Genomic DNA, 27,925 nt, shown 5'->3' with positions numbered 1-27,925 from the left:
GAACCAAGGATTTGGGCGGCCGGAAGAGCCGCGCCGTAACGGCAGCCATCTTGTTTGTTTGAGTGAATCGGAAAGGAGGCGGCGGCCGTGGCGGTGGCGGGAGCAACTCCGAGGCTACACCGCACAAGGGCTCCCCCTTTCCCCGCCCCCTCCCCCGACCCTTTCCCCCCTCCCCGGGCCACCCGCCCCTCCCAGCTCCCCGCAGAGACACAGGTAAGCGACCCAGCCGACCCCTCCTCGGGCTCCGGCTCCCTCCCCCGTGCTCTTCCCCGCCGTACTGCTAGAGGGGTGCGGGCTCCGCGGCCCGGAGTTGCGGTGAGAGGCGGCCGGCGCCGCGCCCCCGCGTGCTGCCAGCTCCCGAGCAGCACCCAGCTACCCCGCGCGCCCGGGCCCCTGCGTCCCGGGTCCACCCGCGCCTGGGGTCCTCCCTGCCCGGGCCGTGCTCCGCGCCTGCTGGGTTACTAATGGTTCCGCTGCATTCCACGGCCCACAAAGCCCCTCCGCTATGCGGAGGTCGGACAGCGGGAACACGGGGCTACGGGGGGAGAGGAGGGAGGTTTGAACGAGCCCGCTCTCCGACCTGGCCGCCCCCTCGGGGGAAAATGGCTGTCTGCAAAGACGCGGGACTCAGGGCGGGAGCCGGCAGGGTGGCTCCTGGGCGGGCTGTCGCGGTGCACCGGGTGTGGGGTCCGGGGTCCGGGTCGCGCCAGGAGTGTGCTGGCCGCAGGGCCCGGGGACTCGGCAGCCTGTACTGCTGTCTCCCTCAACCCGATTTCTCTATAATATATATTTTTGTATGTTGGGAATCTCAGAAATTGGACAGGCAGTTTTAAAACACAACCGAGTAACATTGTTTCCAAGAAGACGAGTGTAACTGGTATTCCCCTTAACTTTTCTAAACTTTTTCTTTTTTTAATGGTTAAGGATCGAGTGTTATAGAGAGGCTGGGTGCCTTTTTCGTGGCAGAGGAAGGCTTTGAGAATGCTCTGCCAGGATAGTGTAAGGTGACACTGTCGAGCTGTTCAACTAGACCAAGCGGCCTTCTTCAAATTTAAGAGGGAAACGCTGTAGACGATTTCTTCGTGCTCTCTGATTTGTTGAGCCGCCTTCAGCGTCCCAAAACGCGTTGGTGTTTGAATGGTTTGTGGAAGTGGCTTCTGTACTTGGGCTTCTCTTTACAAAAGAAAGTTAATATTTGCTCTCGTTAAACTGTATAGGAAAAGCATTGTCACCCCACCCCCACCCCCCAGGGTGCAAAATCCTGTTAAAAATCAAATGCCAGTGAACTGAAAGGTTGCAGAGTTTTGGAAGGTTGGAAGCAACTTTCTTTGAGAAGGTATTGATGAGGGAGGGTGTGTGCCTTGTCCACTGTTTGAATTATTTTAGAGTTTGTATAACCAAAGTTACAGAGGTGTTTAAAGGGGTGGACGCAGTACTTTTTGTGTTATGCACGAGTAAGTTGTGAATTTCTTTTCAGACTTAGCAAAGCATGCAGATTCTGAGAAATATTATTTTATACTTGGATAGTTGAGGAAACTAATTCTTGAGAAATTTTTTTTTTCATTCTATCTTAAAGGTGTGATCATACTAACTGGGCAAGTTGTTTTTTTGAGGCTACTGTTTGAATCTACTTGGGACTACATGTGTGTCGTTTAATTGTCATTATCCCTAATGAGTATGACATTCACTTTGTAGTTGATAAAGCTGAAAGTCAGGGCTGTGTTTTGTTATTGTTAGGAGAGGTGGGGAAATCTCATTATGTACCCCAGGCTGGTCTTGAAGAACCTCCTGCCTCAGATTCAGGAACCCTAAGATTGCAGACACTAAGCCCAGGCTAAACTTGAGACACGAAATGACTTCTTAATCATTACACTCACTCTGTCAGTATTAGATCCAAGGAGAATTGAGCAGTAATGTGCAAGTTAAACATGCTTTTATTTTTTCCTTTTTTTCTCTCCCCCCCCCCCCCCGTTTTGTTTGTTTGGTTGGTTTGTGTGTGTGTGTTTGTAACCCTCCAGGCCTCTAACAGACAGCTCTATTTTTATTTTAGTTAGGTATTGATGCTTTCCATCATTAGCAACCTAACTTTATGTAGTGTACGTTTCCTATAAAAGCACATACAGATCGTAGTTGGGCATTTTGCTAACTTGATAGCTAATGCAAATCAGGATTATGTCTTGACTTTAGTGTGGTAGTTTCAATTTTGGATCAGTAGGCCTAAGTTTTGTTTTTTTTAAATATTCACATAAATGCAAAATAGTACAAAAGTGAAGAGCCACTTTTTGGAGAGAAATGTCCTCACCAGATTTTTAAGTACTCCACAGATACTTTGTGCTTTTGCAAAGGCTAAGTATACACAAATGACCCTACATAGTCTTAGCTTTCCATAGGGGGACTTAACCAGCCACAGATTAAAAATACTATCATACATCTTTTGTTGTTTTTCATATTTACTGTGGCAATTTTTGTGTATTAAGCCAGTGGAAGGTTTATAAGAACCCTTTATCCAGCCAACCTATAGATAGATACCGCTTTTTTCCGACATTCAGATCATGATTGAATCATTTGGTTAGTAGAATACTAATACAGTGTGCACCTAGATTTTTTTTTTAGACACAAAGTTGTTGTATAATTAGTATACTAAAACAATAACTTTATATATACTGATAAGCAAAAGCCTCGTTTGACTCGGTGGAAATGGTCTAGAACCAAGCCTTCAATAATTCTGAGATATATATGTGTTCATGTAAAATTTGAGAGGACCATTGTGCTTTGCTGTCTGTAAGAAATTGGTTCCAGGGTACACTGTGCCCCTGGGATTATAGCTCCCTCCCATACCAAGAAAAAAAAAATCTGGACATATTTAAATTCCCTGATACACCATATTGTTTAGGGAATAATGAAAAAGATGAAAATTGTACATGTTCGCTGGCAGTGATGGCACACGCCTTTAATCCCAGCACTTGGGAGGCAGAGGCAGGCGGATTTCTAAGTTCGAGGACAGCCTGGTCTACAGAGTGAGTTCCAGGACAGCCAGGGCTACACAGAGAAACCCTGTCTTGGAAAAAAAAAAAAGTTGTACATGTTCACTACTGACACACTTTTAAAAACTATTTCTTATTGCTATTGGCTGAATCTAAGAATATGGACCCTTACATTTGAAGGGACAACTGTATATACATAGACCACATCCATTAAGTCACAAAGACTCCGCCCCCAACCCTAGTATTCTAAGTTATGCTGTCAAGGCAACAAAAGCTATACTTAGGAAATACAGTTATCATGTGTACTCTTTACTTTTATGTAAAATGGGCTACTGTTTAGTCATTAGGAAATTAGGCAAAACATTTGATTACATACTTAGTTCATTCTCTCTCCCTCTGTCTCTTTCCACACATCCCAGTATATCTTTAATATTGATTACTGAAAGTGTAGTTTCTGTCCAGAAAGCATGAATGTGTGAAATTTTCCTAAAACCTTGCCAAATTTCTCTTGAAAGAGACTGGACTAGTTTATTCAGTCACTATCCTAATAGGTGAGTGTTGCTTGCTGCATTAGAAAAATAAAAAAAGTTGATTCAAAATCATAACAAGTTCTGCTTTGGTATCAAATGCAAAGGCTTTTTGCAAGGGATCAACAGAATTTAGAATCTCCAAAATCTCTACAGATTAAACAGTCATATTTTAAAGTTTAGATTACTGAGGGAAGGTAGTTAATGATGCTTGTGATTTTTTTTCTTTATTCAGATACAGGCTGTAACTGAGTGACTACTTACTGGAATTGCTCTGACTTCCCTTGGTAGAATACTCTCCTGTTACTAATTGTTTCCCAGATTAATTTTAGTATTTCTCTGCTTTACTTATCATCTCCCACCACATGCCAAAATCTATTTAGGAATCTGCCTCTGCATAGCTGGAATGCTTTAGGCACAGTTCTGACCAGCAGCTGAAGTGTTGCCATAAACTACTGACACCTGTTGAGACATACTAATAGTTTTCATTTCTGGACTCTCTAGAATTTTTTTACATTTTTTAAATTCAGAGATCAGTTACTATGTCCTATTTTCTTAATAAGCACATATTTAGTAACTGTCAAGAGGCCAACATTATTGTAGTAAGTTTTTCTCTTATTTGGAATGCTGTTTTGTGGATTTTGATGTAGGACAGTGACTGCTAAGAACACATTGCCATATTGAATTCCCATAAACTCACTCTCTAGGTTTGTTTATTATTTATTTATTTATTATTTTATTATTTTTTATTATTTATTTATTATTATTTTATTATTTATTTATTTATTTATTTATTATTTTCTCTGAGTAGCCCTGGCAGTCCTGGAACTCACTCTGTAGACCAGGCTAGCCTCGAACTCTCGAACTCAGAAATCCGCCTGCCTCTGCCTCCCAAGTGCTGGGATTAAAGGCGTGCGCCACCACCGCCTGGCTCTAGGTTTGTTTATAACACTAGGGTTAGTTGAGGTTTTTCTGTAACAGACTTTCTAATGCTTGAAATCTCTGAATTGCAAATGAAAGGCTCTCCATGATTATAGTAAGCATATTGTTCTATAAAATATTAAGTGGCAAACATAACTCATGAAGTATTATTTCATATACCACAGAGCATTTAACCTATTATTTTCTGTTCTAATATTCATTAGTTCTCAACCTGGTATTTGTTAGAAAGGTTACAGTATAATAGTTGATGATGCTTGGTTTCTTGTTTTCCTTTGAGAAAACTTTCTACTGTAAATTAATAATGCACTTGGAGCCTTAGGCTCAGAAAATAAGAATTTCAGCATCCTTTGTTTCTAAGTATTGGAAAGGGGGGAACTGAAGCAAACCTGACTCTGTCTTGCCTGTCCCATAGGTAATATAACCTTTTCCCTTTCTCTTTCCAGCCCTCCAGACTTTGCCTTGTACCCCATGTTCTCCTTCAAATTCATGGCCTCTTTTTCTTTGTTTTGTGTGAGTGTGAGTGAGTGAGTGAGTGAGTGTGTGTGTGTGTGTGTTCATGTGTCCCTAAATATAAAAATAAAATCTGTTCAGTCTGTATATTACTTGTATGTATGTATGTTTTCAGGGCTGGCTATTTGGTGTGTTCTTCCTTGAGGCAGACAGTTTCTCCTACTCTAAGCATTCCTTAGTTGCCTCCGGTTCTTTGTCTAGGGTTGAGGCCTCCTGAGCTTTCCCCCATCCATGTCTGCATGCCTGTTGGTGTTGTCCTTGTTTGGATCATGTTTTGGCAGGCTTCTTGGTGAGACTTCATGGGTGTGGCTTCTCTGACATTTCTAGTAGACACAGCCTAATGGTAAACCCAACATTCCACTGGCTCTTAAAATCTTCCTGCCACTTTTCCTCAATGACCCTTGAGCCTTGGGTATAGAAGTTGTGTTGTAGAGGTGTCATTTAGGACTGGATCCCACTATTCTGGATTCTGAAAGTTGTGGCTTTCTGTTAATGGTTTGTTGCAAAGAGAAGTTTCTTTAATGAGGGTTGAGAACTGTATTTATCCGTGGGTCTAAGGATAATTTATTTAGGCTGTAGTTAAGAATTGTGCTGGTTTAGTAAAATGACAGTTGTAGGTTTTCCAAGGTCATGACTTCACTAGCCCCAGGGACTGGCTAGGTTTCCAGTACCAGGCTTGATGGATTTCCCTCTTATTGAGTACATCTTAAGCACAGTTAGAGAGCTGTGGTCTCCATCAAGATTTGCATGCCGCTCCTGTACCCTTAGTGTTACTGTGCCATTCTGGTCATCATTGTTGTTCAGAGGTGTCATAGCTAGGTAGGATTGTTGGTTGTTCCCTTTGGGTCCTCTGGCCTGGCCTCCAAAGTGTATGGTGTCTTTAGCAATACCATTTAGAACTTACTGTTTACCCAAGGCAGCCAAGGGCAGTGGCAATAGTCATAATGTTTGGGGGAGTCTCTTAGACAACCCTGACCAACTTTTCAAAAGAGAGGGGCTTGTCGTGCCTGCGTTGAGTTTTGGCAGCCTTTGGCTCTTGGAGGAAGCATTGTCAGTCCAGATGGGAGATTTTTATGTAAAGTATATATGTATATTCTTACACCAACTTATGTATTATGTGTAATTTTAGGTAGATAATAATATGATTCCTGATGACTTTCAGACATCCTTCTGTATTATTTCCCTGCCTACTCCTTAATTAACCCCCACCCCACCCCATTTTTCCATTTCCCCCTTCAGATCACTTACACCCCGCTATTTCCCTCTATTGCCTCCTTTTCCGTTGTTACTGTACTGATTTTAGCAGTTACTCTGGTAATACACTTAAATATAGGAAACACATGAGAGAAAACATTTAGTTTTCAACATGATCCTTGCTAGTTCTATGCATTTACCTGCAAATTTCATTTTTCTTTACCACAAATAATATTTTTGGCATACATGGAATTTCCTGGCTATGATTTAAAACAAAGTATCTTTTCATCAGTAGAAAGAATGAGCATGTTGTTAGTTAAAATATAAGCAAATTTTCATTTTAAAATTTGCTATTCCCTTTCATGTAAAAATAGGAAGTTACTTTGTTTTTAAAGCCAATAAAATGTTTACATATTCTCCAGCGTTCCATGTTGCTTTTTTTTTTTTTTTAACTTAAACCGTTGTGATAAGGGTATATTTTCTTAGTGGCTTACTGATACTAGGCCCCTTTTTATGTTCTTATTTCTCATGGGGATGTCCTTTGCTGTGAAATTTCCTTTTGGTTTGTTTTCTTATTGGATTTTCCTCCTTTTTTACTTACTGGTCTTGACAGTTCCTTAACATATTCTAGATTAAGTTCTAGCTAGATAATGGGGTTTTTAACTCTTTCAGTTTTAGTTCTCAGCAGTTTTTCATAAAGCAAACGATTTTAATTTAATGAAAGCCAGTTTACAAAGTCCATTATGGACAGTGTGGTTTTGTTCATAAAAAATAAAAAACCATAGCCCATATATTGGTACCTTTTGTCTTAAAGTGCTCTAGTTTACATCTAAGGCCGTGGCCTAATTTTTTAGAGAGATTTTTATTCAGATGTAATTTGTTTCCTATGCAGTTAATTGAGGTTAACGTAAAATGGCCAAATGGAATGATTTAAAGCTAAAACTTTCAGCTGTCTATTCTCTTTAGGGTTGTTGAATGTGCTACAGATTGTGTTCCTTTCATCTGGAGAGCAGGCAGGTTGCATACTGATTGCACAGTGGCACCATCCCAGGGGTCGGATAAATGTAATTTGATTTTTTTTTTAATAATTATTTGTTTGTAGCTTGTGAGGTTCAAATTTAGCTTTGTTGGTTTTGCATTTTGTTTCTGTTCTGTTTTGGTCTGTTGACTCATTCAATCTCTCCAGTCCATTTTGCTGCAGGATTTACCGTTCTGTCTTTGACTTGTTTCTGCATCTCTGTGACAAACCAGTTTGGAGATACATAGGTGTATCTGAGTTTCCTGCTTGGTTGCAATGATCCCTGTGTGTATCTTTCTGCCAGTACCATGGTGGACGTACAGCTCTGTTTTAAGGTTTAAAGCAGAATGGGCTGGTCCTTTCTGGTTTACTCTTTATTTTTGAAGTCGTTTTAGCTTTTCTGTCTGCTTTGCTGCTCCCTATTAATTTTAGAATAATCTTACCTGTGGTTCTTAAAATATACTGTTCTGCTCACTGTGTTAAAATATCCTTGAAGCCATATGTAATCTCACTGTACTGCCTAGCAACCATACTTCAGAACTTTCACTCTAGAGAAAAGCGGGTTCACATTATGTACAGTAGCTTTATCAGCAGTAGCTCAAACTTAATAAGTAACTGAATGGTCTTCAATGGGTGAGTGGCTAAGTAGACTGTAGCTTCTTCTCCGAGTGTTCCTTAGCAATGACGGGAACATACTGTTAATAAGTAGCAAGGGGAGTGGATCTCAGCAACATTGTGCTAAATCCAAAGAAAGCCCATTCTGTGTGACTTCTTTTCAGTGTATTTATATGAAAATATCACAATGAAATTTATTTGCCATATTATTTGCATAGAGGGCAGGGGTGGGCGAGTCAGTTGTCTGGGAAAACAGTTGGATGTCTCGTTTATAGTGTTGAGTACACTTGTACACACTCGGCATGAAGGCGTAGAGAAGCACACTAAGCCAGTGTTGCTCGCTGTCTTAGTTTACAGGATATCACTATTGAATCAGCTGTTTGTGAATCTATAATCCTTCCAAAGTTAAAAGGCCAAAACTATTCATAGTCTGTTAAAGGTATGCTTTTTATTTCTTAAAAGTGGGCCTCTGGTATTTCAGAAAAGGGCACAAAATTCATTTGACAAAAATTCATTTCACATCTTCTGTGAAGGGGAGAATTAAATAACATAAACAAAAGTGTTAGATAGTCTAAAAGGTAATAAAGTTAGATCTGATGGGCCTCGCCTGTCCAGTGGGACTGGCCAGCTCACCTCAGCAGGTATGCTGCTGCCTGGACAGAGTGCCTGCCTTAGACTTGGCGGTTTGGGTTTTGTGTTTGTATTTGTTTTTCTTTTGTGATACTAGGGATTAAGCCCAAGGCCTCATACATGTTAGACTTAAACATTTCTTTCCATGTAGATACTAGCCAATGAGCAGAATTATGTCTGCCGTCAGTAATTAGATTAGAAACAGGATTTAATACTTCGTTGGCCTTAGAATAAGAGATTTTCGATGACAGTCTTTAAAATAGCAATTCACAAAAGCAGTATGACCCCTGCCTCTTTTTTTCCTGTCTGCCTTAATACTTGGCAGTGGGCCTTGCTCTCATACTGAAATAATAGGATTATTTTGTAATAATGCTTACTGTATTTTCAGGCTCTTTATATTCTCATACTCAATGTAGGAAACTAGTTCATATTTTCTATATATCTTAATAAATAATTTAGTCCTCACTTGAAACTTAATGTTTTTTTTTCTCTCCTCAGGTTTCTTCTTGTTTCATAGCAAATAAGAAAAATGTTCTACGCACATTTTGTTCTCAGTAAACGAGGGCCTCTGGCCAAAATTTGGCTGGCGGCCCATTGGGACAAGAAGCTAACCAAAGCCCATGTGTTTGAGTGTAACTTAGAGAGCAGCGTGGAGAGTATCATCTCACCTAAGGTAGGTTTGGTGCTGGTGATTTTTATCTACTTGTGTGTGAAATGGAACTTGTAAAACAGCTGCAACTGTGTATGAGAAGCAAGAAAAGGCTATAGATAGATTCTCCAGTTTTCCTTCATTATTTTAATTTCTACCGTTCAAGAGACTGATGAGCGTAATGTATAGATAGACTGATTGAAAAATACTGTTTAGAATCACTAGCTTCACCTACATTGGTATTGATGGTTAAAGAATTGATCATTGCTTTAGGGAGAGTGGGGGACCTGGAGGGTAATGAACATGAGCAGGGGCTTGTTCTTAAAAGTGGTGAGGAAACATCTGATTTTAGATGAGGGGTGTGGGGCTAAGGTTTGCGTTTGTTCTGTAGACATTTGGTTGGTTTTAGGATTTAAATAACTCATGGATCTTACTGGGATTGAAAGTATTTCTTCATACTCTTCCTAGGACAGTTCTAATTCGAAATTTTTAGCAACATGAAGACTTGACAGACAAGAAATAATATCAGTAACCATATCATCTAGAGAATCCTTTCATAGTGTTTCCTTTTCTGCTAGAATATTGTAGGTGCATTATGTCGTACACGGTATTAATTTTACTGTCTACATAAGAGTAAGTTATATTGCCTTGCAGTTGGCTATATTCAGAAACTATATAGCTCATTTAATTGTTCCATAGCACCAGAGTGCCGAACTTACAGGATTTGAAACCGACCTCAGCTGAGGTGAAGTCATTCATAAGTCGTCGTTTGGGTTGAATGTGACTTTCTTAAGCCTTCTCTTTTTGGATAGTTATATTATTTCTCACTTTTTGAACTCTTAATTTTGTTCCTGTGTAATACAGTCATTAAGGAAGATGGCAGCAAAATGACACAGTTGAGGAAAGGTGGTCTTCTCAGGCCAGAGAGTGACGTAAAAGTGCTTGATGTGTAAGCCTAGTGGCCTGACTTCAGGCCCCTAGCACTCATATAAAAGCAGACTGAGGAGGCTCTGACCCTGTGGCATGGAGGGAGTTGGATAAAGGAAGAAACTCCGCCTGCCCCCACCCCCACTGAACAGAGGCTCATAGGCTAGCTATACTGGAGTTCACAGCACAGTGGTAAGCTAGCAGAGAGCCCTTGTTTACCTTTTAAAAAGACAGACAGATAGACAGATGTGGAAAGCCCCAACAGTGGTTCAGTAGGTTAAGGTATTTGCTTAAAGTGGACCTAACCACGTGAGTTAAGAGTCCCTGGGACCCACATGGTGGAAGGAGATAACCTATTCCGGCAAGTTGTCCTCTGACAGACACACAAATGTACCCACTAAATAAGTGAAATTAGGAAAAAAAAAAACAAACATTTGTGGGCAAATTCTGAGCCGTGGTATTGTTCTGTAATCTCATAGACAATACAAACATATTATACATGCATATTTAGACTAACAGTTGAAAAACATGTTTTTCTTAAAGGGTGGTTTTTTTTAATAAACAGTGCCAGAACAAATGTATCCGCATGTTCAAGAACAAACCCGAAGACAAACCTTATTTCTTGCAAAAATAAGTTAACTCTTAAAATGTGAACTATAAAACAAGAAAATAACTTATTAAGACTCCAAAAAAGCCTATTCATATAAAATATGCCAAAATTTTAGTTAGAGGTTCACCAAGAAAATATGCAGAAAGCAAGTAAATATATTTAAAGGTGTTTCGAGATCACGTGATCAAATAAATAAAAAATTCCAACAACTGAATGTCATCACATGTCTGTTGAAACAACCAAAATCTAAAGCCCTGGGGTACTAACCGATGGGGACGACAGGAAACCTGCATTGTCAGTGGAAGTGTGAATGGTCCATCACTTTGCATTGTAAGCCTGAAGATTTTTTTTCTTGATACTTACCCAGAAGTAGTTGAAAACTTAATGTCTATATTTAAAAACAAAAAGATGCTCATAGCAACTTTACTCAGACTTGCCACAACATACAAAGCGTTTAGGAGCTCCTCAGAAGATGTGTTGATAAAAGCTGACCTATGTATTGCACTGCTCTGCAAAGGCTTCCTGCTGCAGGGCTCTGACAGCAGGGCGCTCCTGGAAAGGCATGGCTGTAAGGGAGTGAAAAGAGGAGGGTTGGGGCAAGAAGGCAGGATGCCTGGGCAGACCACAGGCTTCCTTTAGGGCAGTCAAGCCCTGCTGCCTTAGCTGTGACGGTGAGGGCTTGGCCCTGTCCACTAAATTCCTCTAAGTTTAGAGGCACTCAAAAACCAAAGTAGGCTTTGGGTCACCTTATATTGCTGTATACTTTATCAGTTACAAATGCATGCCGAGTGAGACTGACAGTGGGCCACTTCTGCTGCAGCAGGGAACTGTATGGGAAGTACCTACCTTTACTTGACTCAAGTGAGTGAAAGGTGCTCTGAAAATGTATGTGCTTGCTGTAGCACATCGGTGCTAGAGCTCTAAACAGCTTTTTTAAATTTAGTGTGCTATTGACTAAAGGAACTGGAGAGGTTGCATTCTTTAATATCCATAGATCTCAAAACTACTTTGGCCTTAAGGATGCTTGTTATAATGTGTATTGAGTTCTTTGTACAGAAAGTCTGAGGGATGAGAGTGTGCTAACAGATATAGACAGTTTGACACTAAAGATAACTGTTGAACCGCACAAATGACTCACTTAACATTTTATTTTAAATCATTTCTTTGTGGGGCTTTATTGGCCTTTCATATGGTATGAAGCTGTTTTGACCTGGGGAGCTGACCTGAAAATGATGAGCATCTCATGCTGAGGAAGTGGTCTGTTTGTTGAGGTTGGAGTTGCTCTACCCTACCTGGGGGCTTCTGTGGACGTTCCCAACTCCTCCCATTAGAAGAGCTAGACCAGGCCCCCTTTGTTTAGCATACAACCTGTGGCCTACTTACTGTATTTACATCCTTCTGCTTGAAAGCATGTGCTACCTCATTTTACCTACGCTAAACCAAATTAGTACAAGCACTCCATTTGGAAGTTGCTAATGGTAGACATGGAAGAGGGGCTGTCATTCTTTCTGTGTCCTAGATTTGATTAGATTTGTTATCATTTGAGATGTCTAAAAGTTTACAGTAGCAAATGTATTAGTTTTGCTTTAAATCACATAAGATGATCATAAATACAGAGACTGGATTGCAGGTGGGCTCCTAGACAAACGCAGTGTGCACATACAGTGACCATCATTTTAAGCCTATCTTTTAACAAACGTGGTTTTACTATAGAATTGGGAAGCTTAAGTTTGTGGTATGATTTGAAGAACTATCTGGGGAACTCTTGAGTTTATATTTTTTATTCTTTGAATTATTTTTTTTTTGTAGCCAGGAAAGTTTTGAATATTTCTGTTTCGGTCATTAATACTGTGTCTGATAGGTCATTGTTGTGTCTTCTGATCTAGTAATAAAAAGTAATGAACAGCGCTTAACAAAAGGAAAAGTGTTAAAGCGACAGTCCAAGACAAATCTGACTGGTCCGTAGGTCAGAGGTGACCGAAAGCCTTAGCTCTCTGCTCGTTGACTCCTGTCCTTGTACACCATCACAGCCTGTCTCCACACAGCAGGAAAGGGAGAAGGACAAAGACATTCTGTTATTTTGAAAGTCTTTCTCAGAAGTTCGCTGGCCAACCCCACCCTTCTTTCGCAGTTGACTGAAGTGTGTGAGTGTGCCTGGTCAGTAACAAGTTTTGACACACAGGTCTGAAATAATCTTTTTTTTTTTTAAGGCCAGGAGTATTTGCTTCTGAAACAAACTCATAATCCTTGATGTGCTGATGGGAAAGTCAATGGGAAGATTTGCTTCATAGTACCTTTATGTCCAAGAGAATTTATGAATTACTGTTGTTCATTCTGTGTTAGGGGAGTCCCTCACAAAACTGATGGGTAGTAAATGGTAAGGTACAAATATTTATTAACCATTCTTAAACCACCCAGAAAATAAGAAAAAGCAAAAGGTCCTTATGAATAGCACAGGATATGCACTTTAAAGTACACTTAACGACTAATGTTTAAAGACAACCAATTTAATGCTAATATCTTACTCAGGTGAAGATGGCGCTGCGGACATCAGGACACCTCCTCCTGGGTGTAGTCCGCATCTATCACAGGAAAGCCAAATACCTCCTCGCAGACTGTAATGAAGCGTTTATTAAAATAAAGATGGCTTTTCGGCCAGGTATTGTACCTTTCTTTGATTTTTTTTTTTTAACCTGTGAGGTTTCCCATACCACAGTGGAAACTGCTAATTGTGTGTTGTAGATAGGTGTGTTTTATTTTCATAGCAGTGTAAGGAGCCCTTCGTAGGGAATATTTCTGTTCTTAGACTAGGTGTTCAGCCTAGTCTTCAGCAGCGTACAGCAGCTGAGTCCTCAGAGCGGAAATGCTGAAAACTGTTTATATGTGATGAATTATCAAAGGTGGAGTGGGGCTGGGTGTTTTTTCCTGAACAGTCTTAATATACTTTTAAAATCACATGTACTTTTAATCCTGAGACAGGTCATTTATTTAATGATCTTTGTCATGTCATTGTTACTGTTTTGCTTGGGATAAAATTTGTTCCTAGAATTGGATTCTACTTACCAAAGTAAATAGTATCTGGATATTCATCTGAACTCACATTCTACAATTTTAACACTGAAGAAACACTGCTGTTTTCAATATCAGAATATAGGCTGGGGCTGGCTGAGTTGTCAAGTGTGTGGAGGCAAACAAGGAGGGCCTGAGGTCAGTCTCCAGTGCCCATGGAAAAGGTTGGGAATGCTGGCCCCTGCCTCCAGTCCTTATTGTAGGGAGGAGGAGATGGCCTCATCCCAGGGGCTCTCTGACCATCGAGCCTTGTAGAATCTGTGAGGTCTATGTTGAGAGACGGTCCTATGTCAGCAGCAGTAACATCAACTTTGGGTATATAAGGGGTACTTTTATATAACAGCTTGTATTGAGGCTATATTATTGTAATACTTCTGTTTTAATACATGAGTCATCTACCTACTATTTTATTTTTGTCTAATAAAGTGTATTTATTACATATAGCATGCTAAACACTAGTTAATACAGTACTTTTTCATTCTTAATACTTGTCCACGTTATTTTTAAATACTTAAAAATAAAGAAAATGTTGAACATAGCTAAAATGTTGAACATAGCTAAAATTTTTGGTACTTTTCCTAAGATAACCAACTCCTATCCTAGGGAGATGATTCAGTTATTACTTTTGTTCTATAAACATAAAGAGCATGAGTCCTGCACCCACATTATGTGAAAACAACAACAAAAATGGGGTCTGGTGGCATCTGTAATCCCAGTGCTGGGGAAGAAGAAGCCATCCTGTGGACTTTTTACAGCTTGTCCAGCTTCATTGTTGAATTTCAAGTGCAGTGAGACCCTGTATCAAGAAAGTATCAGCAGTTGGAAAAGTCCCCTGACCTAGACCTCTGCCTTCCACACTGCTCACAAGGAGAACACAATTATAATAAAATTTATATTTGTTGTACTTCTTTGTAACCATTTACTACCCCTGACAAATTTCATGGTAAGAAGTAGAAAACTAACAGTGTTTGATTTTTGGTTTGCTGTTTGAAAAACTTAGCTTACAACATATTCAGTGCCTGTACTACTGTTGTAGAACAAGAGCCATGGCTCATGCTAGTATGACAGCAGACAAAGACGTGCTTCCATCTGGAGAGACTTTGCATGTACTACCTCTGACCCACATGTAACCTACTCAGCTAGGCCTTCAAGCGTCATCTCTCTTTTCCAGGTGTTGTCGATCTACCTGAGGAAAATCGGGAAGCAGCTTATAATGCCATTACTTTACCTGAGGAATTTCACGATTTTGACCAGCCACTGCCAGACTTAGAGTATGTCTGTGTCTCTCCTCCCTTCTCACTCCCTTCCTCTTTCCTAATCCTTCATCTTTTAGATTGTTTGGATTACATTTCTGACCTCCAGTTTTGTTTCCTTAGAGTGTTTGATACTAAGGTACCAGCCATCTGAAACACATATACTTTGATTTAGGAGTATGCTAGTTATAAGGTGTACAATTTAGGAAATTTTTTTTTTCTTCTGAGAAAATCATGTGGGTATCAACTTCTAACACGGCTACAATTTGAGAATACTGAAAGACATAGGCAAGGCTCATATAGCTGAAGATTTGTCTAGGTCCATTCTTTACATGGTGCTGTCAGTAAGCCTGGGACTTGTCTCAAGATTTTTTTTTTCCAGAGGTATATATTACAGTTATTCAAACTACTGAAAGCTGCAATTTAAAAAAATACACACACATATATGATGACTTACATTATCCCGTAAAGAAAAGTGTGTCACTGTTTAGAACATACATTTAAGAGGAAAAAGTTACATCGAGATGATTGTTTTGGTAGGGAACTATTGTATGCTCCTCCTCCCTTCTCCAAGTCATTAAAACCTAGCTATTACCACATGATGGCAGACCTGACCTGACCTGACCTGACCTTACCAAGTCTTCGGGCACACAGTTGACAGCCAGCCTATTTACCACTCTAGTTGTCGGTGTGAACCTGGGAGAGTTGCATCTAAAAATGAGGCAGATTAAAGTTTCATGAAATAGCCAATTTTATTCAGAACAGTTTATACTCTGAGGGTTAAGAGTCAACTGGCTGAGTGTGGTAATGTAAGCCTTTAATCCCAGCACTGGGGATGCAGAGTCAGGCAGATCTCTGAGTTCGGGAACAGCCAGGGCTGTTAGACAGAGAAACCCTGTCTCCCCCCCCAAAAAAAGTCTAATGACGAGGAATATAGGCAAAAACATACTTTTCCATAGAGGCACTGAATAAAAACAGCTGAAGTAAAGTCCTATCTGCTATACCTGAGAGGAGCACAGAAACACATTCCAAGAATAAGTCATTGTTTTAAAGAAACTATGGTCAAAACAAGACTCTTATCTTGTTTACATGGAGTTTTCTCACAAGGTCTCAAGTCTCACCAGTTAGCTCAGGCTGTCCTGGAACTCAACTGTGTAGACCAGACTGGCCTCAAACTCACCTGCCTCTGCCTCTTGAGTGCTGAGATTAAAGGCGTGCACCACCACCATCTATCACAAGAAATGCCAGTGATTCTTAATAGATGCAGTCAGCATTTAAATGACCCAGTTGATTTCTCTACATTTTAGCTTTTTTCTTTTTGGTTGAGGGTTATATGAAGTCTACAGACTGCATTTGGTTGATCTGTCCAATAAATACCAGTCTTTAGAATTCCAGCTCTGCATCTCTTTCCATCTGTTGATCATTGTTCTGCATTTGCCAGTGGTGTTCTCATCAGTGTTTAACATTATGCTCTTGAATTATATGAGAGAAGGTCGTTTGTTAGTAGATGAACACATTTCAGAAACACTATGGAAAGTTAGCGTTCATACAGATCCTATAAGTTTCACATAGTTCATAATCTCTAAGTCTTTAGCAAATTACCTTAGGTAGTGGTTTTAATGTATATTTTCTTTCTTTCTTTCTTTCTTTATTTATTTATTTATTTTGGTTTTTCAAGACAGGGTTTCTCTGTATAGCCCTGGCTGTCCTGGAACTCACTCTGTAGACCAGGCTGGCCTCGAACTTAGAAATCCGCCTGCCTCTGCCTCCCAAGTGCTGAGATTAAAGGTGTGCGCCACCACCGCCCGGCTAATGTATATTTTCTTTCCTGTCATTAATGACTTTAAATTTCTAAATACAAATTAAATTTGGATTATATTAATTTTTAGTATTAATATTTAATAAAGTATTAAACTTTCCAAAGGGGGATTATCTAGAAGAAATTAGAGTACTTTGTGAAACTTTATTTGTTTCAATTTCTTTTAAAGTGACATTGACGTTGCCCAGCAGTTCAGCCTGAACCAAAGCAGAGTAGAAGAGATAACCATGAGAGAAGAAGTTGGAAACATCAGCATCCTACAGGAAAATGATTTTGGTAAAAGCAAATTGCTAGTCATTAGTTATGTTTTAATTATATTGTTACATCACCAGGAATTACAAAGGATGCTAAGGTTAACATTTCCCCTGAGGACAGAAAAACTAAATGTGTCCGATTTGTGCTGTTGTATGTGAGATATCTTTCTAATTACTGTACCAGAGTTGGGGTTCTTGTTTCTCCTGCTCGCCCGTGCAGTGGGAAAGCCTGTTATTTGAAGTTGTGTTTAAAGTCCAAGCACAGTAGTGATGTTTACTTTTGAACTAGCCATTTTGGAACAGTTGGTTGTATTACTATAAACATTATTCAAAACCTTAAGTGGTCAAATTGGCACTAAATCACATTCGGTTATGCATAGCAGCACTTTCTGTCAAAGTTGAAGCCTGTGAATGTTAATTGTGCATCCTTAGTTTACCTCATGCAATCTGATTTTTGTTAGTCATCCCCCAGAAGTACAAAGTTTACATCGGATATTTTAATATTTGCCACCAAATAAGGTTTTAGGAAGCAATACAGCATCATAATTGTAATAAAACATCAACTATTATAACAGTAGCATTTCAGCTAATGACATACTTAATGTGTTCAGGTGACTTCGGAATGGACGACCGTGAAATAATGAGGGAAGGCAGTGCTTTTGAGGATGACGACATGTTAGTGAGCACCAGTGCTTCCAACCTCCTCCTGGAGCCTGAGCAGAGCTCCAGCAACCTGAATGAAAAGATTAATCATTTAGAGTATGAGGACCAGTACAAAGATGATAATTTTGGAGAAGGAAATGATGGCGGTATATTAGGTGGGTTGTTGTCCTTTGTTTCTTAACTTCTGTTTCAGAATAGTCAACGACTCTTGAGTGCTTAGCAGCTGCCTAGACAGGATTTGAACGGGGATCACTTGTCTCACTAAAGCTTTCTAGAAAACTAGCCAAAAACGTTTACCTTTGTGTACATGTTTTTATCTGAGTTTGAATTTCACTAGTTGTTCAGGCTGCTGTGTTTGGTATCTAATAAGTAGGTTTGGGGGTAGAGGATCAAGATAGGGATTCATTTTGTAGTCAGAGGTGGCCTCAGACTCACAGAGGTCCACTGGCCTCTATTTCCCGAGTGCTGGGATTAAAGGCATGTGTTACCACACCCTACTATAAGTAGATATATTTTTTGGAAGTATGAAGTGATAGACAGAATTTTTTTCAGATACTAAGTGTTTCTGCTTAGTTTATAAACTACCTTGAGAGAAATAAATTGAATATGGATTTAAATGTAATCCCCTTAAACCTAATGCTGTTTCTCCCTGGATTACTTAATATGATTATAGCATTTCTTTTTAACTGTTTTTAACTGTTATGTTTTCTATTTCAGATGACAAACTTATAAGTAATAATGATGGTGGCATCTTCGACGATCCCCCTGCCTTGTCTGAGGCAGGAGTCATGTTGCCAGAGCAGCCTGCTCATGATGATATGGATGAAGATGACAATGGCTCATGTGAGCATTTTATGTTTTGGGATTCTTGGGGTTGATGGCGTAGCAGTCACAAAACAAATGCTAACAGAACTACCTCCTGGTAACTCAGCACTCTTGACTGGCTTGGTTAAGGATTGATTGCCAGTTCTTGGTTTTCAGTGTTATTTACTCTGTGCTATTCCCCTCATTTGTACATTGGAGTTGAACTCTGCAGGGGCTGCCTGGGGCTGCCTGGCAAATACATCAGTAGTCTTCTTCAAACCCTTGGGTTTGTTCCACTTCCTTAAAGGGATTTCTTTCTCCATTTGTAGAGTTTGCATGTTATACCTAAGCCTGTTACAACCATGTTGCTTTTACAGTGGGTGGGCCTGATAGTCCTGACTCTGTGGATCCTGTTGAACCAATGCCAACTATGACTGATCAGACAACACTTGTCCCAAACGAGGAAGAAGCTTTTGCATTGGAGCCCATTGATATAACTGGTGAGCACATAGATTTCAGTTTGTAGAACATGAGGTCCTAGGTGTTTCCTTTCTCTGCTGTTGAAGATAAGCTTGCTCATACGTTATCACAGTCTTCACTCTGTCCATTATAATTTGATGTCTGGTGGAAGAGCTACACAGGGAGCTGCAAGGTGTAAAATTACAGGACCGGGTTTCTATAACTGTCTTAGTCTTTGGGAGTCCTCACATACTAACAACAGTAATCTTGGGATCAGCAAGATGGCCCAGTGAGTAAAGATGTTTCTCAGCAGGACTAAGGATCTAAGTTCCTTCAGTCCCAGTGCCCCACATTGGTGGAAAAGGAGAAACAATGCCAAGTTGTCCTCTGGCCTGCACATGTGCCCTACACACATACACAATACCTCTTTATATAATGTCAGTGTTTTCTGTGGAGAGGAGTCTAGTCAGTAAGAATGATAACTCACTTTGGGAAAAGGGAAGGCACTGTAGCTGGAGGACATTTATGGAGAGAGAACCATCTTTTTATGTTTTTAACCTTGTGAATGATTTTTTATGAAACCTGGGTTAATGTGTGACAGAATCAATCCCAGAAGTCTCTGCAGATGCAGGCTCTATACTCACTTTCCAAAGTGCTATGAACAAGAAGCAAACAGCTGAGGTATGTCAGGATGTGTTTCCAGACCCTGGTTGACCCTGGGCTTCTTCCCCTTGATCAAGTAGCTCTGAATAGCTGTTACTTACGAATCTTAACTAGTGCAGTTAGCGCTATAGTACTGGGACCATTTCTAGGCAACTTAGTCTACTTTAGACACTGAGTATTTTATAACTCCTATAAATAGTTGCCCTATTACAAATAAGATTTTTTTTCATTTTGTTAGTTTGTTTACAAGTTAGTTTCTTTTTTATAGTCATAGTTTAAAATGTTAGAAGTAGCCAGACATGCTGACACATGCCTTTAATTCCAGCACCTGGGAGGCAGAAGCAGGTTGCTCTCTGACTTTGTGGCTAGACTGGTCTATATAGCAAGTACCCTGCCTGTCTCAAAAAAACAAAAAACAAAAACAAAAAACCTCAGAACTTAGTCATTCACTAACAGATGGTCAAGCCTGAAAACATGCATGTACACAAGTACCACTATATAGACTGAGCAGGTTATATTTATGAGCGCATCTGTGTGCACACACATGCACACACGCAGTAACAAAAAGAAGCTGAATTTAAAGAAAGAGGAAAGCACATGGGGAGGGCAAATGGTATAATTACAGTCTCAAAAAGCAAAGATTTAATTAAAAGGTAAATATGTATTCTTTTAAAAGAATGTCAGAACTTGAGTCTGACAGGTGTGCTATTTGTACCGTTTACAGAACAAAGCTATATGGACTGCAAGGTATTGACCCTTGAATTATTTTACTTATTTTATAGTAAAAACCTGTGGACTTTCTTATGCATTCAGCAAATTTCAATTGAATATCTCTTGTAAATAATGCTTGAAAAACATCAGCTTAGACATACTGTCCTCGTGAGGGCTTGGTCCTTGGCTCTGTGTCTAGAGAGACAGAGGATAGATAACCCCACCCTAAGATGATGTGTTCTAGGCTGGTCTCTCAGGAAAATGACCTTATATGTTCTTTTATTCTAGTCAAAGAAACAAAAGCCAAGAGGAAGAGGAAACTGATTGTTGACAGTGTCAAAGAATTGGATAGTAAGACAATTAGAGCCCAACTTAGTGATTATTCTGATATTGTTACAACTCTGGACCTGGCTCCGCCTACCAAGAAGCTAATGATGTGGAAAGAGACGGGAGGAGTGGAGAAGCTTTTCTCCTTACCAGCGCAGCCGTTATGGAATAACCGACTACTGAAGGTAGTGTAGTTGGCAGACATTATTTTTGTGTGCATTTTGTCTTCTAGAAACAGTGATTTCTAAAACCTTTGCTTAGATTGTTTTTGTTTTAGATATGTGGTTCTTTTCTACCTTACATCAAGCATGCTGAGTGCTGCCTTGCTCCTCAGGTACTGGTGGGATGTCTTTGTGGTGTAGAATGCCATTGTGGAGAGTGTACACAGTTCTACAGTCTTGATGTGCACTGGCTTAAGAGCTTCAGGGCAGCATGCTTCTACTAGCAGTTAGCTCTGCTGCTCCTGCAGTAGAATCCTGGCTCTATGGAAATGCCCTCCACACCCCCAAATACATACTCATTAGCAGTTTTCAGCTCATTTGAGTTTCAAACTACTGTAAACTGTGTGGCGCCTGCTCCTGGGAATGGTGCTGGTAGATTGGTGAGCTCAGATGTGCAGAGAAACAGCTGTTTTTTCTTTACAGTATTCCAAAGCAGCAACGTTATGAATAGAAACACTGTCCAACAGTTTTGAAGAATGCCCCTAAAAATGTTTACGCTTTGGAAAGATATATTTTATAAGTGGCACAACCACTGGTCATATGCCTGTGTTTGACTAAATAATCTCTCGTATATGTATCTAAACTTACTGTACTTGCCTCACAGAAGAAAAAAGAGAAACTTGAATATGGAAGATCTAGCTCATATACCTATATTAAAATGTCATAATAAACCCTGTTTATATGAATGTAGGCTGATAAAAATCTAAAGTTAGTCTGTGTTTCAGTAGATTCATTATTTTTTTTCCTAGGCAAATATTTAAAAATTGAGGAAAACCAGTTCTGTAAACGTAGCTGTTTATAGTTCACAGTATGAGGTGCTGTTCATCCGTGAAATAATCATGTATTTTACATGCTTGTTGATAATAAGTAAGAATATGTTGTGTGGTGTTGTGTAAGATTTCACATAGTGGTTAAACCATGTGAAGACAAGCATGATGTAAACTATTGAGTGCTATGACAGGTCAAGTGTTCATTTTCTCAATGAAAATAACTACAAATAAATTAAAAACCTTGAAGCTTAATAGATAACTGTTGTTTTCCACTTTCTGAATGGCTGAAATTATAATTTGAACACTTATTTCACAAAACAAATGTGAGTCTGTGAAGTAAAAATGCTAAACTGTGTGTGTGCTGCTCACTGATTACGAACTGTATGGAAGCATTCCTTAGTGAAAACAGAGTACAGACAGTAATGAGTCCCCGCTCCAAGGCTTTAGAGTTGACGCTGCGCTTATGTTTTGTCAGCTCTTCACGCGCTGCCTTACTCCACTTGTACCAGAAGACCTTAGGAAAAGGAGGAAAGGAGGAGAGGCAGATAATCTGGATGAGTTCCTCAAAGAGTTTGAGAATCCAGAGGTTCCCAGAGAGGAACAGCAGCCGCAACAGCAGCAGCAGCAGCCACAGCGAGATGTCATTGGTTAGTTATCCTGGGGGTTCCTAGATGAAGTTTGAAATGTCTTAAACTTCACCTTTGTGCTGTGAGAGCAACAGTGCTCTAGGATGGAGGGGTGTGTTTGGAGGCATGAATCTCCTCACCTTCCTGGATTGGAAACTCATCTTCAGAAAGCTGTAGGACTCAGCTGACTGAATTGATCATTAAAAGCATTATCTGCACAGGACTGGGGAGTGAACCACTTTTAATACTTTTCCCCTACCCCTAGACTTGCAGTATCTTTGTGCGTTACCGGCTTTCTTCATTAGGGAAAGTAACTGTATCTGGGTCTTAATATACCAATTTTAAAAGCAGACTGTTCCAAAAATACTGTTGAAAACTAAATTCTTTTCTTGTAATAATTACAGATGAGCCCATTATAGAAGAGCCAAGCCGCCTTCAGGACTCAGTAATGGAGACCAGCAGAACAAACATAGAAGAGTCCACCATGCCCCCACCACCCCCTCAAGGAGTTAAGCGAAAAGCTGGGCAAATAGACCCAGAGCCTGCGATACCGGTAAGTAAAAACGAAAAAAAAAATTGGAAGAGAGATGGTCATGCAGTTAGTTGCAAGAGGCATTTAAGGAGTATGATTTAGGAGGCTCTTGGTTTAGGCAGAGAATAGCAAGAAGTGGATCCGGAAAAATGATAATAGAATTTAGGAGCACAGTCTTTTTGTCCTATGTAGGAAAGGATGTTAATGCACTCAGCAGACTTTTGGCTTTTGTGAGTAGTCTTGCTTCAGAGTGGTCCAAAATGAGTGACCTTAATCTGTGAGGTCAGTGGTTCTAAACTGTGCTGGTTTATATGAAAAGTCTTACATCTCTCAAGCACTGATTAATATATTAAATGATTAATATATACTTACCTGAAAACCAATGAAGCAATAACTGACAGCTGCAGACTTTGGCTACCATGGAATCCTGATAAAATAGAAAAACTAGCTTAGAATGAAGCCATTGCATCTGGTTTAGGACTTCTGGTTTTAAGTCTGTGGAATAAAGGGAAAGCAGGCCTTTGGTAACACTAGAGTCCTGTTTGAGTCCTGATCAAAAGTTACTGACAGGACAGCTGATTACCAGCCTGGAGAAGTTCTCCGTGCCCTGTGGTGGAAAGGACTTGTCAGTGAGAGCTCTTTCTTTTTGGACAGGTCAGAAACCAGTAACTGTAACACTGTTCTTCTGCTAGTCTCTTAAAGACTCTTTAATGCTCTCAGTTATTTACCTTAAACTCGAGATGACAGACGGACTCAGGCGGCAGTGTCCTTTCCCTGTTACCTGCTGCTGAGTCCAAAGGTCTTTCTGAAAGAGCATGGAGTGGATAGATAGATAGTAAGTTACTGTAATAGCTTTAAAGTAGCTGACCTGATCCTGCATTCTAGAGAAGCTACCTAGAGAAACCTGCATCTTGAATTTTGTTCTTTTATTGTTTAAGCCACAGCAGGTAGAGCAAATGGAAATACCACCAGTAGAACTTCCCCCAGAAGAGCCTCCAAATATCTGTCAGCTGATCCCTGAGTTAGAGCTTCTACCTGAAAAGGAGAAGGAGAAGGAGAAAGAGAAGGAAGAGGAGGAAGAGGAGGAGGTAAGAAAAGATCTTCAGTGTGTAATAATTTCTGTGCCTGATTTGGCAAAGCTTACTGACTTCCTATTTGAGCTAAGCCTGTGTTGGGCATCAGGGCAATGGAAAGTGGTCCTGCAGTGACTGATGTACCAGGGTGGGTTGGTACTGGGGCGGGGGGGGGGGGGACTGGGAGGAGAGAGCAGCTATGATCAGGATTTAAAATGAGTAAAGTAAATTATTAAAAATAAATAAAAGTTTAAAAAAATAAAAATTAGACTAAATTCTTAGTGTAGTGATTCATCAAATTTTGTGCTGTTGTAATTCCAAGTTTCCTTCAGAAGAAAGGTGAGGACTGCCCTTACAGATTGTTGCTAGGTGTCTGAATTGCTTATGGCTACATCTTATTATTTTGTGGTCAGTAGTCAATTCTTACTGCTATTAAAGCCAGCCTCTGGTCTAATCTGCCTGTGGCCTGGAAATCAAATAGCCAGACATACTACATTTGTCTGAGTTTTAGTTTGATTTTAATTAAGCCAGAGTAAGAGCTGGCTCATGTGAGTGGAGCTTGGAGCACTGGTACTTCTTACAGAATGAAGATGCTTTAGTTCTGCTTCCCTTTTCTCCTGAGCTACATTAAGGTCCTTTCTAAAGCTTTTATCTTGCTTATTTCTGGATCATTGAGGCAGAGTAACTTAACTCCTCATTTGACGTTTTTATCATGTATGTATCTATTTAAACCTTTGCCTTTAAAATTTTTCTCCAGATAACTAAACGAAATTGTTAAAATTATTTCTCAAGCCAGTTGTTTATATATTGAATACAGTTTTACTAATAGCCACTTGTTTCTAATTATCTTCGTATCAGTGACAGAAGTAGATACTCTCCTTTCATGTAATGTTACACTATTTTAAACCGAAATTTAGTTTCCCAACTGTTAGATTATGCTGTTATCTCAGATTTTATTATAAATCAGTATTAAAACACGATTGCTATTCTAGGTAAAGCTGCTGATTGCTAGCTTTTCTTAGAGCATGCTGTGTAAAACCAATGTTTCTGGGCAACATAGCAGCTCCTAGCCCATACCACCTTAGGGTTCAAAAAGCCATTTGGACAGTTAGGGTAAAATAAAGCACATATGAATAATTAACAGTGTGCGTCATTTAACATAGAAGCAATCTAAGTTGCTCAGATAGAAAGCAGACTCTTTGGTACTAGTCAGTGATGACATTGAATATCATACTACAAAGTTAGCACCAATATTAATTAACCTTTCCCAGTATCTAGATTGGCATTATCCAGTGTTGCCCATCATAGTGTTTTGCTGTGTTTTATTTACAGCTATATATAATTGAAAGAAACATTATACTTAATGTGGTTTGAGTCCTGGCACAAGGTTCTTAACTAAGAGACTTGCAGCAATCAGTGTTCTATAACTAGTAGACCATTGCAGAGACATTATGTAGTGTTTGCTTACAAGAGCTATCCTTTGTAATCAAAGTGATAGCTTTGTGACAAAGCTATCCTTTGTGATAGCAGATGACAAATGATTTTGAAAAAGCAAGATGGCAGTTTTCTGTCGATGAGTCCAACTGTTAATCAAAAGGTTTCTAGATATGGGGAAGTAGTCATCTCAGCAGGCAGTTTTTTCAGTTCTGGTAACCGTTTGTTCAGGATGAAGATGCTTCAGGGGGTGACCAGGATCAAGAAGAAAGGAGATGGAACAAAAGGACTCAGCAGATGCTCCATGGTCTTCAGGTATGCCACCAGAGTCGACAAAGGGGCCTCTCCCAAAAGCATGCCTTTGTGAAAACTTCTCCAGGGCTACATTGTATGAAAGTATCTTCATTATATATATGAAGTGTAAGCCAGGAGTAAACCTAGAGCATCTAGGGTGCGTAGCCATGGTTATCCTACAAAGCAGACCTGTGGTGCTGTGGTTCAGAGCGCACCTGGGTGTGGACATTTCTGTCTTCTATTTGATGAGCAAAGGTAATGTCCTAAGTTACAGAGCGCCAGATGTCAGTAACCTTGGCTCAGGGTTCCAGACACAGATGAGGCTTGAGCACCCATGAAATTCCTGGCAATTTCCTTCATTTCTTCAAATGAAGGAATAGTTGATACTTAGGGTTTGGGGTGTTGCCAGGGCTAGTTTGATTTTGGTTTTGTTTTCACTTTAAAATCTGCTGGGTGTTTGTTTTTGCTATCTCACATCTATATTGTAGCAACTTCGATTACTTCTTGGACTTTTTATGTCTTTAGATAATATGTTGTGTCCCTTTACCTCATTAACTAGCATGGTAACTACTTGCATGACTACATGAATGTCCAGGCTCGGTTCCAGCCGAGTGGAGCTTACTTTTACTGGTGCCGGAATTGCATCATCCAGTTACTACTTTATTGTGTGAGTTACGTGAATTCATCTGTTTTGTTTTATTTTATTTCAGCGAGCTCTTGCTAAAACTGGAGCAGAGTCTATCAGTTTGCTTGAGCTATGTCGAAACACAAACCGAAAGCAGGCAGCAGCAAAGTTCTACAGCTTTTTGGTTCTTAAAAAGCAGCAAGCCATCGAGCTCACACAGGAAAAGCCGTACAGTGACATCATTGCAACACCTGGACCAAGGTTCCACATTATCTGAGAAGCTAGAGGCGTTAGAGCTAGTGTTAACTCACTAGTGCATACAAATTGCCCCCATGTGTAGGGCACCAGAACCCTTTAAGAAAGTTTTTAGATTTTTGTTTGTACAAAATCTTTGCCTTTTCTTTCTTCATTTTTTCCCCCAGTGTTTCTAATTTTGTCGACCATCTTTTAAGGGAAACTGCTTATTTGGGTTGGGTTTGTATTCCTGGAGAAGACAGTACCCCAAGAACCCAGAAGACTTTTAACAGTTCAGAACAGATGTGTGCAATATTGGTGCATGTAAGAATATGGAGTAACAGTCAAAAGTCGCCATTTTTATGTTAGTTTTCCATTACTGTGTTGAAAAGGAAAACTTGCCTAGGAAAATGCCTGACACTTTAAGAACTGTGGTTTGAGTCCCTTGACAGGAAGAGAAAACTGTCTTCCCATCAGTGAAACCAACAGTCTGGTTAACCACTGTACCTAGGGATAGTGTGTGAAGCATCGTGCTTGTCTTCTTGATCATGTTTTAAAAGAAGTCCATAATGAGCAGGAATCTGTAAGTTTGTGCTGACTGATCCTCTTCGACTGTTGTGTTGTGAAATCATTCCGTGAGTCTTAGGGACTCTGATGCTGGTGCAGCTCAGAGTGATCAGGCTTCTACAGTGGCGTGACTCCTCAGGGGCTGCAGATCACTTTCTCAAAAGTGTTTGGATGTTTGCTTGAGTAATGAGATCACGAAAATAGAAATTCCCCTGCCTGCCGAAGGGCAAACCAATGAGAAACTACACCAGATTGACTTAAGCAAACAATGCTGTAAAAACTAATGGCTTCTCTGATATTTATTATAAATGTTAGTACTCATCTTTTTCCGATGCTGCACACTCCTGTATTTGAAACTTATTTTAATAACTTTGCAACTGTAATCCTGTATCAGTTTCCTATAATTTAAATGGAGAAAAACATCCTAATAAAGGCTTTATTATTAACAGACCAGATAGCACCAGAAATTATGTGACTATATAAATATCAAAACGTGTTCACTTTGTAGGACAAAATTATGTTGAAAGTTCTAGCATAAGTGTTGGCACTTTTATGGGGGGGAAATCAGTTTTAAAACTAAGACTTCCATGTATACCCAGTAATTTAAAATTATGTGAAATATTTTAAATTTGTGAACTCGTAATTACTATTTTAATGATTCAGTTTTCTGAGAATGGTAATTGTATAAAATTGCTCTTGCCGTTTTCTTTTCAATACGAACGTGCCTGTAAACCATGGATATCCCCTTTGTAAAAAGACACTGTAGATAATTGAATGTTTGATTATAGAAAGGTCATTAGTTTCTTGTTACACATTTGTTAGTCCAGTTTGTGTCGCTTATTGGGTTTAATATTGTTCTTGAAAATAGTCAATGCTATGTTATGTATAACTTTTCTAATAAAAGTTGTGTTTCAAGCTGTA

The 27,925-nt window shown here is 39.7% G+C and overlaps 1 protein-coding gene across 1 annotated transcript; it reads left to right on the top strand.

Moving 5' to 3' along the window:
• On the top strand, positions 1-27,925 carry Rad21 (RAD21 cohesin complex component). Its single transcript, XM_028767367.1, has 14 exons — positions 1-213; positions 8,919-9,093; positions 13,136-13,265; positions 14,847-14,946; positions 16,917-17,023; positions 17,613-17,819; positions 18,382-18,507; positions 18,846-18,968; positions 20,590-20,813; positions 22,095-22,266; positions 22,650-22,798; positions 23,716-23,865; positions 25,516-25,599; positions 26,289-27,925. Exons 2-14 carry the CDS (start codon positions 8,950-8,952, stop codon positions 26,478-26,480), a joined length of 1,908 nt encoding a protein of 635 aa, XP_028623200.1. The 5' UTR covers positions 1-213; positions 8,919-8,949; the 3' UTR covers positions 26,481-27,925.

Source organism: Grammomys surdaster, unplaced genomic scaffold, assembly GCF_004785775.1.
Source record: "Grammomys surdaster isolate TR1022 unplaced genomic scaffold, NIH_TR_1.0 63, whole genome shotgun sequence".
NCBI lineage: Eukaryota > Metazoa > Chordata > Mammalia > Rodentia > Muridae > Grammomys > Grammomys surdaster.
The sequence above is the reverse complement of the archived record's forward strand: the minus strand, read 5'-3'. Positions and strand labels throughout refer to the sequence as shown.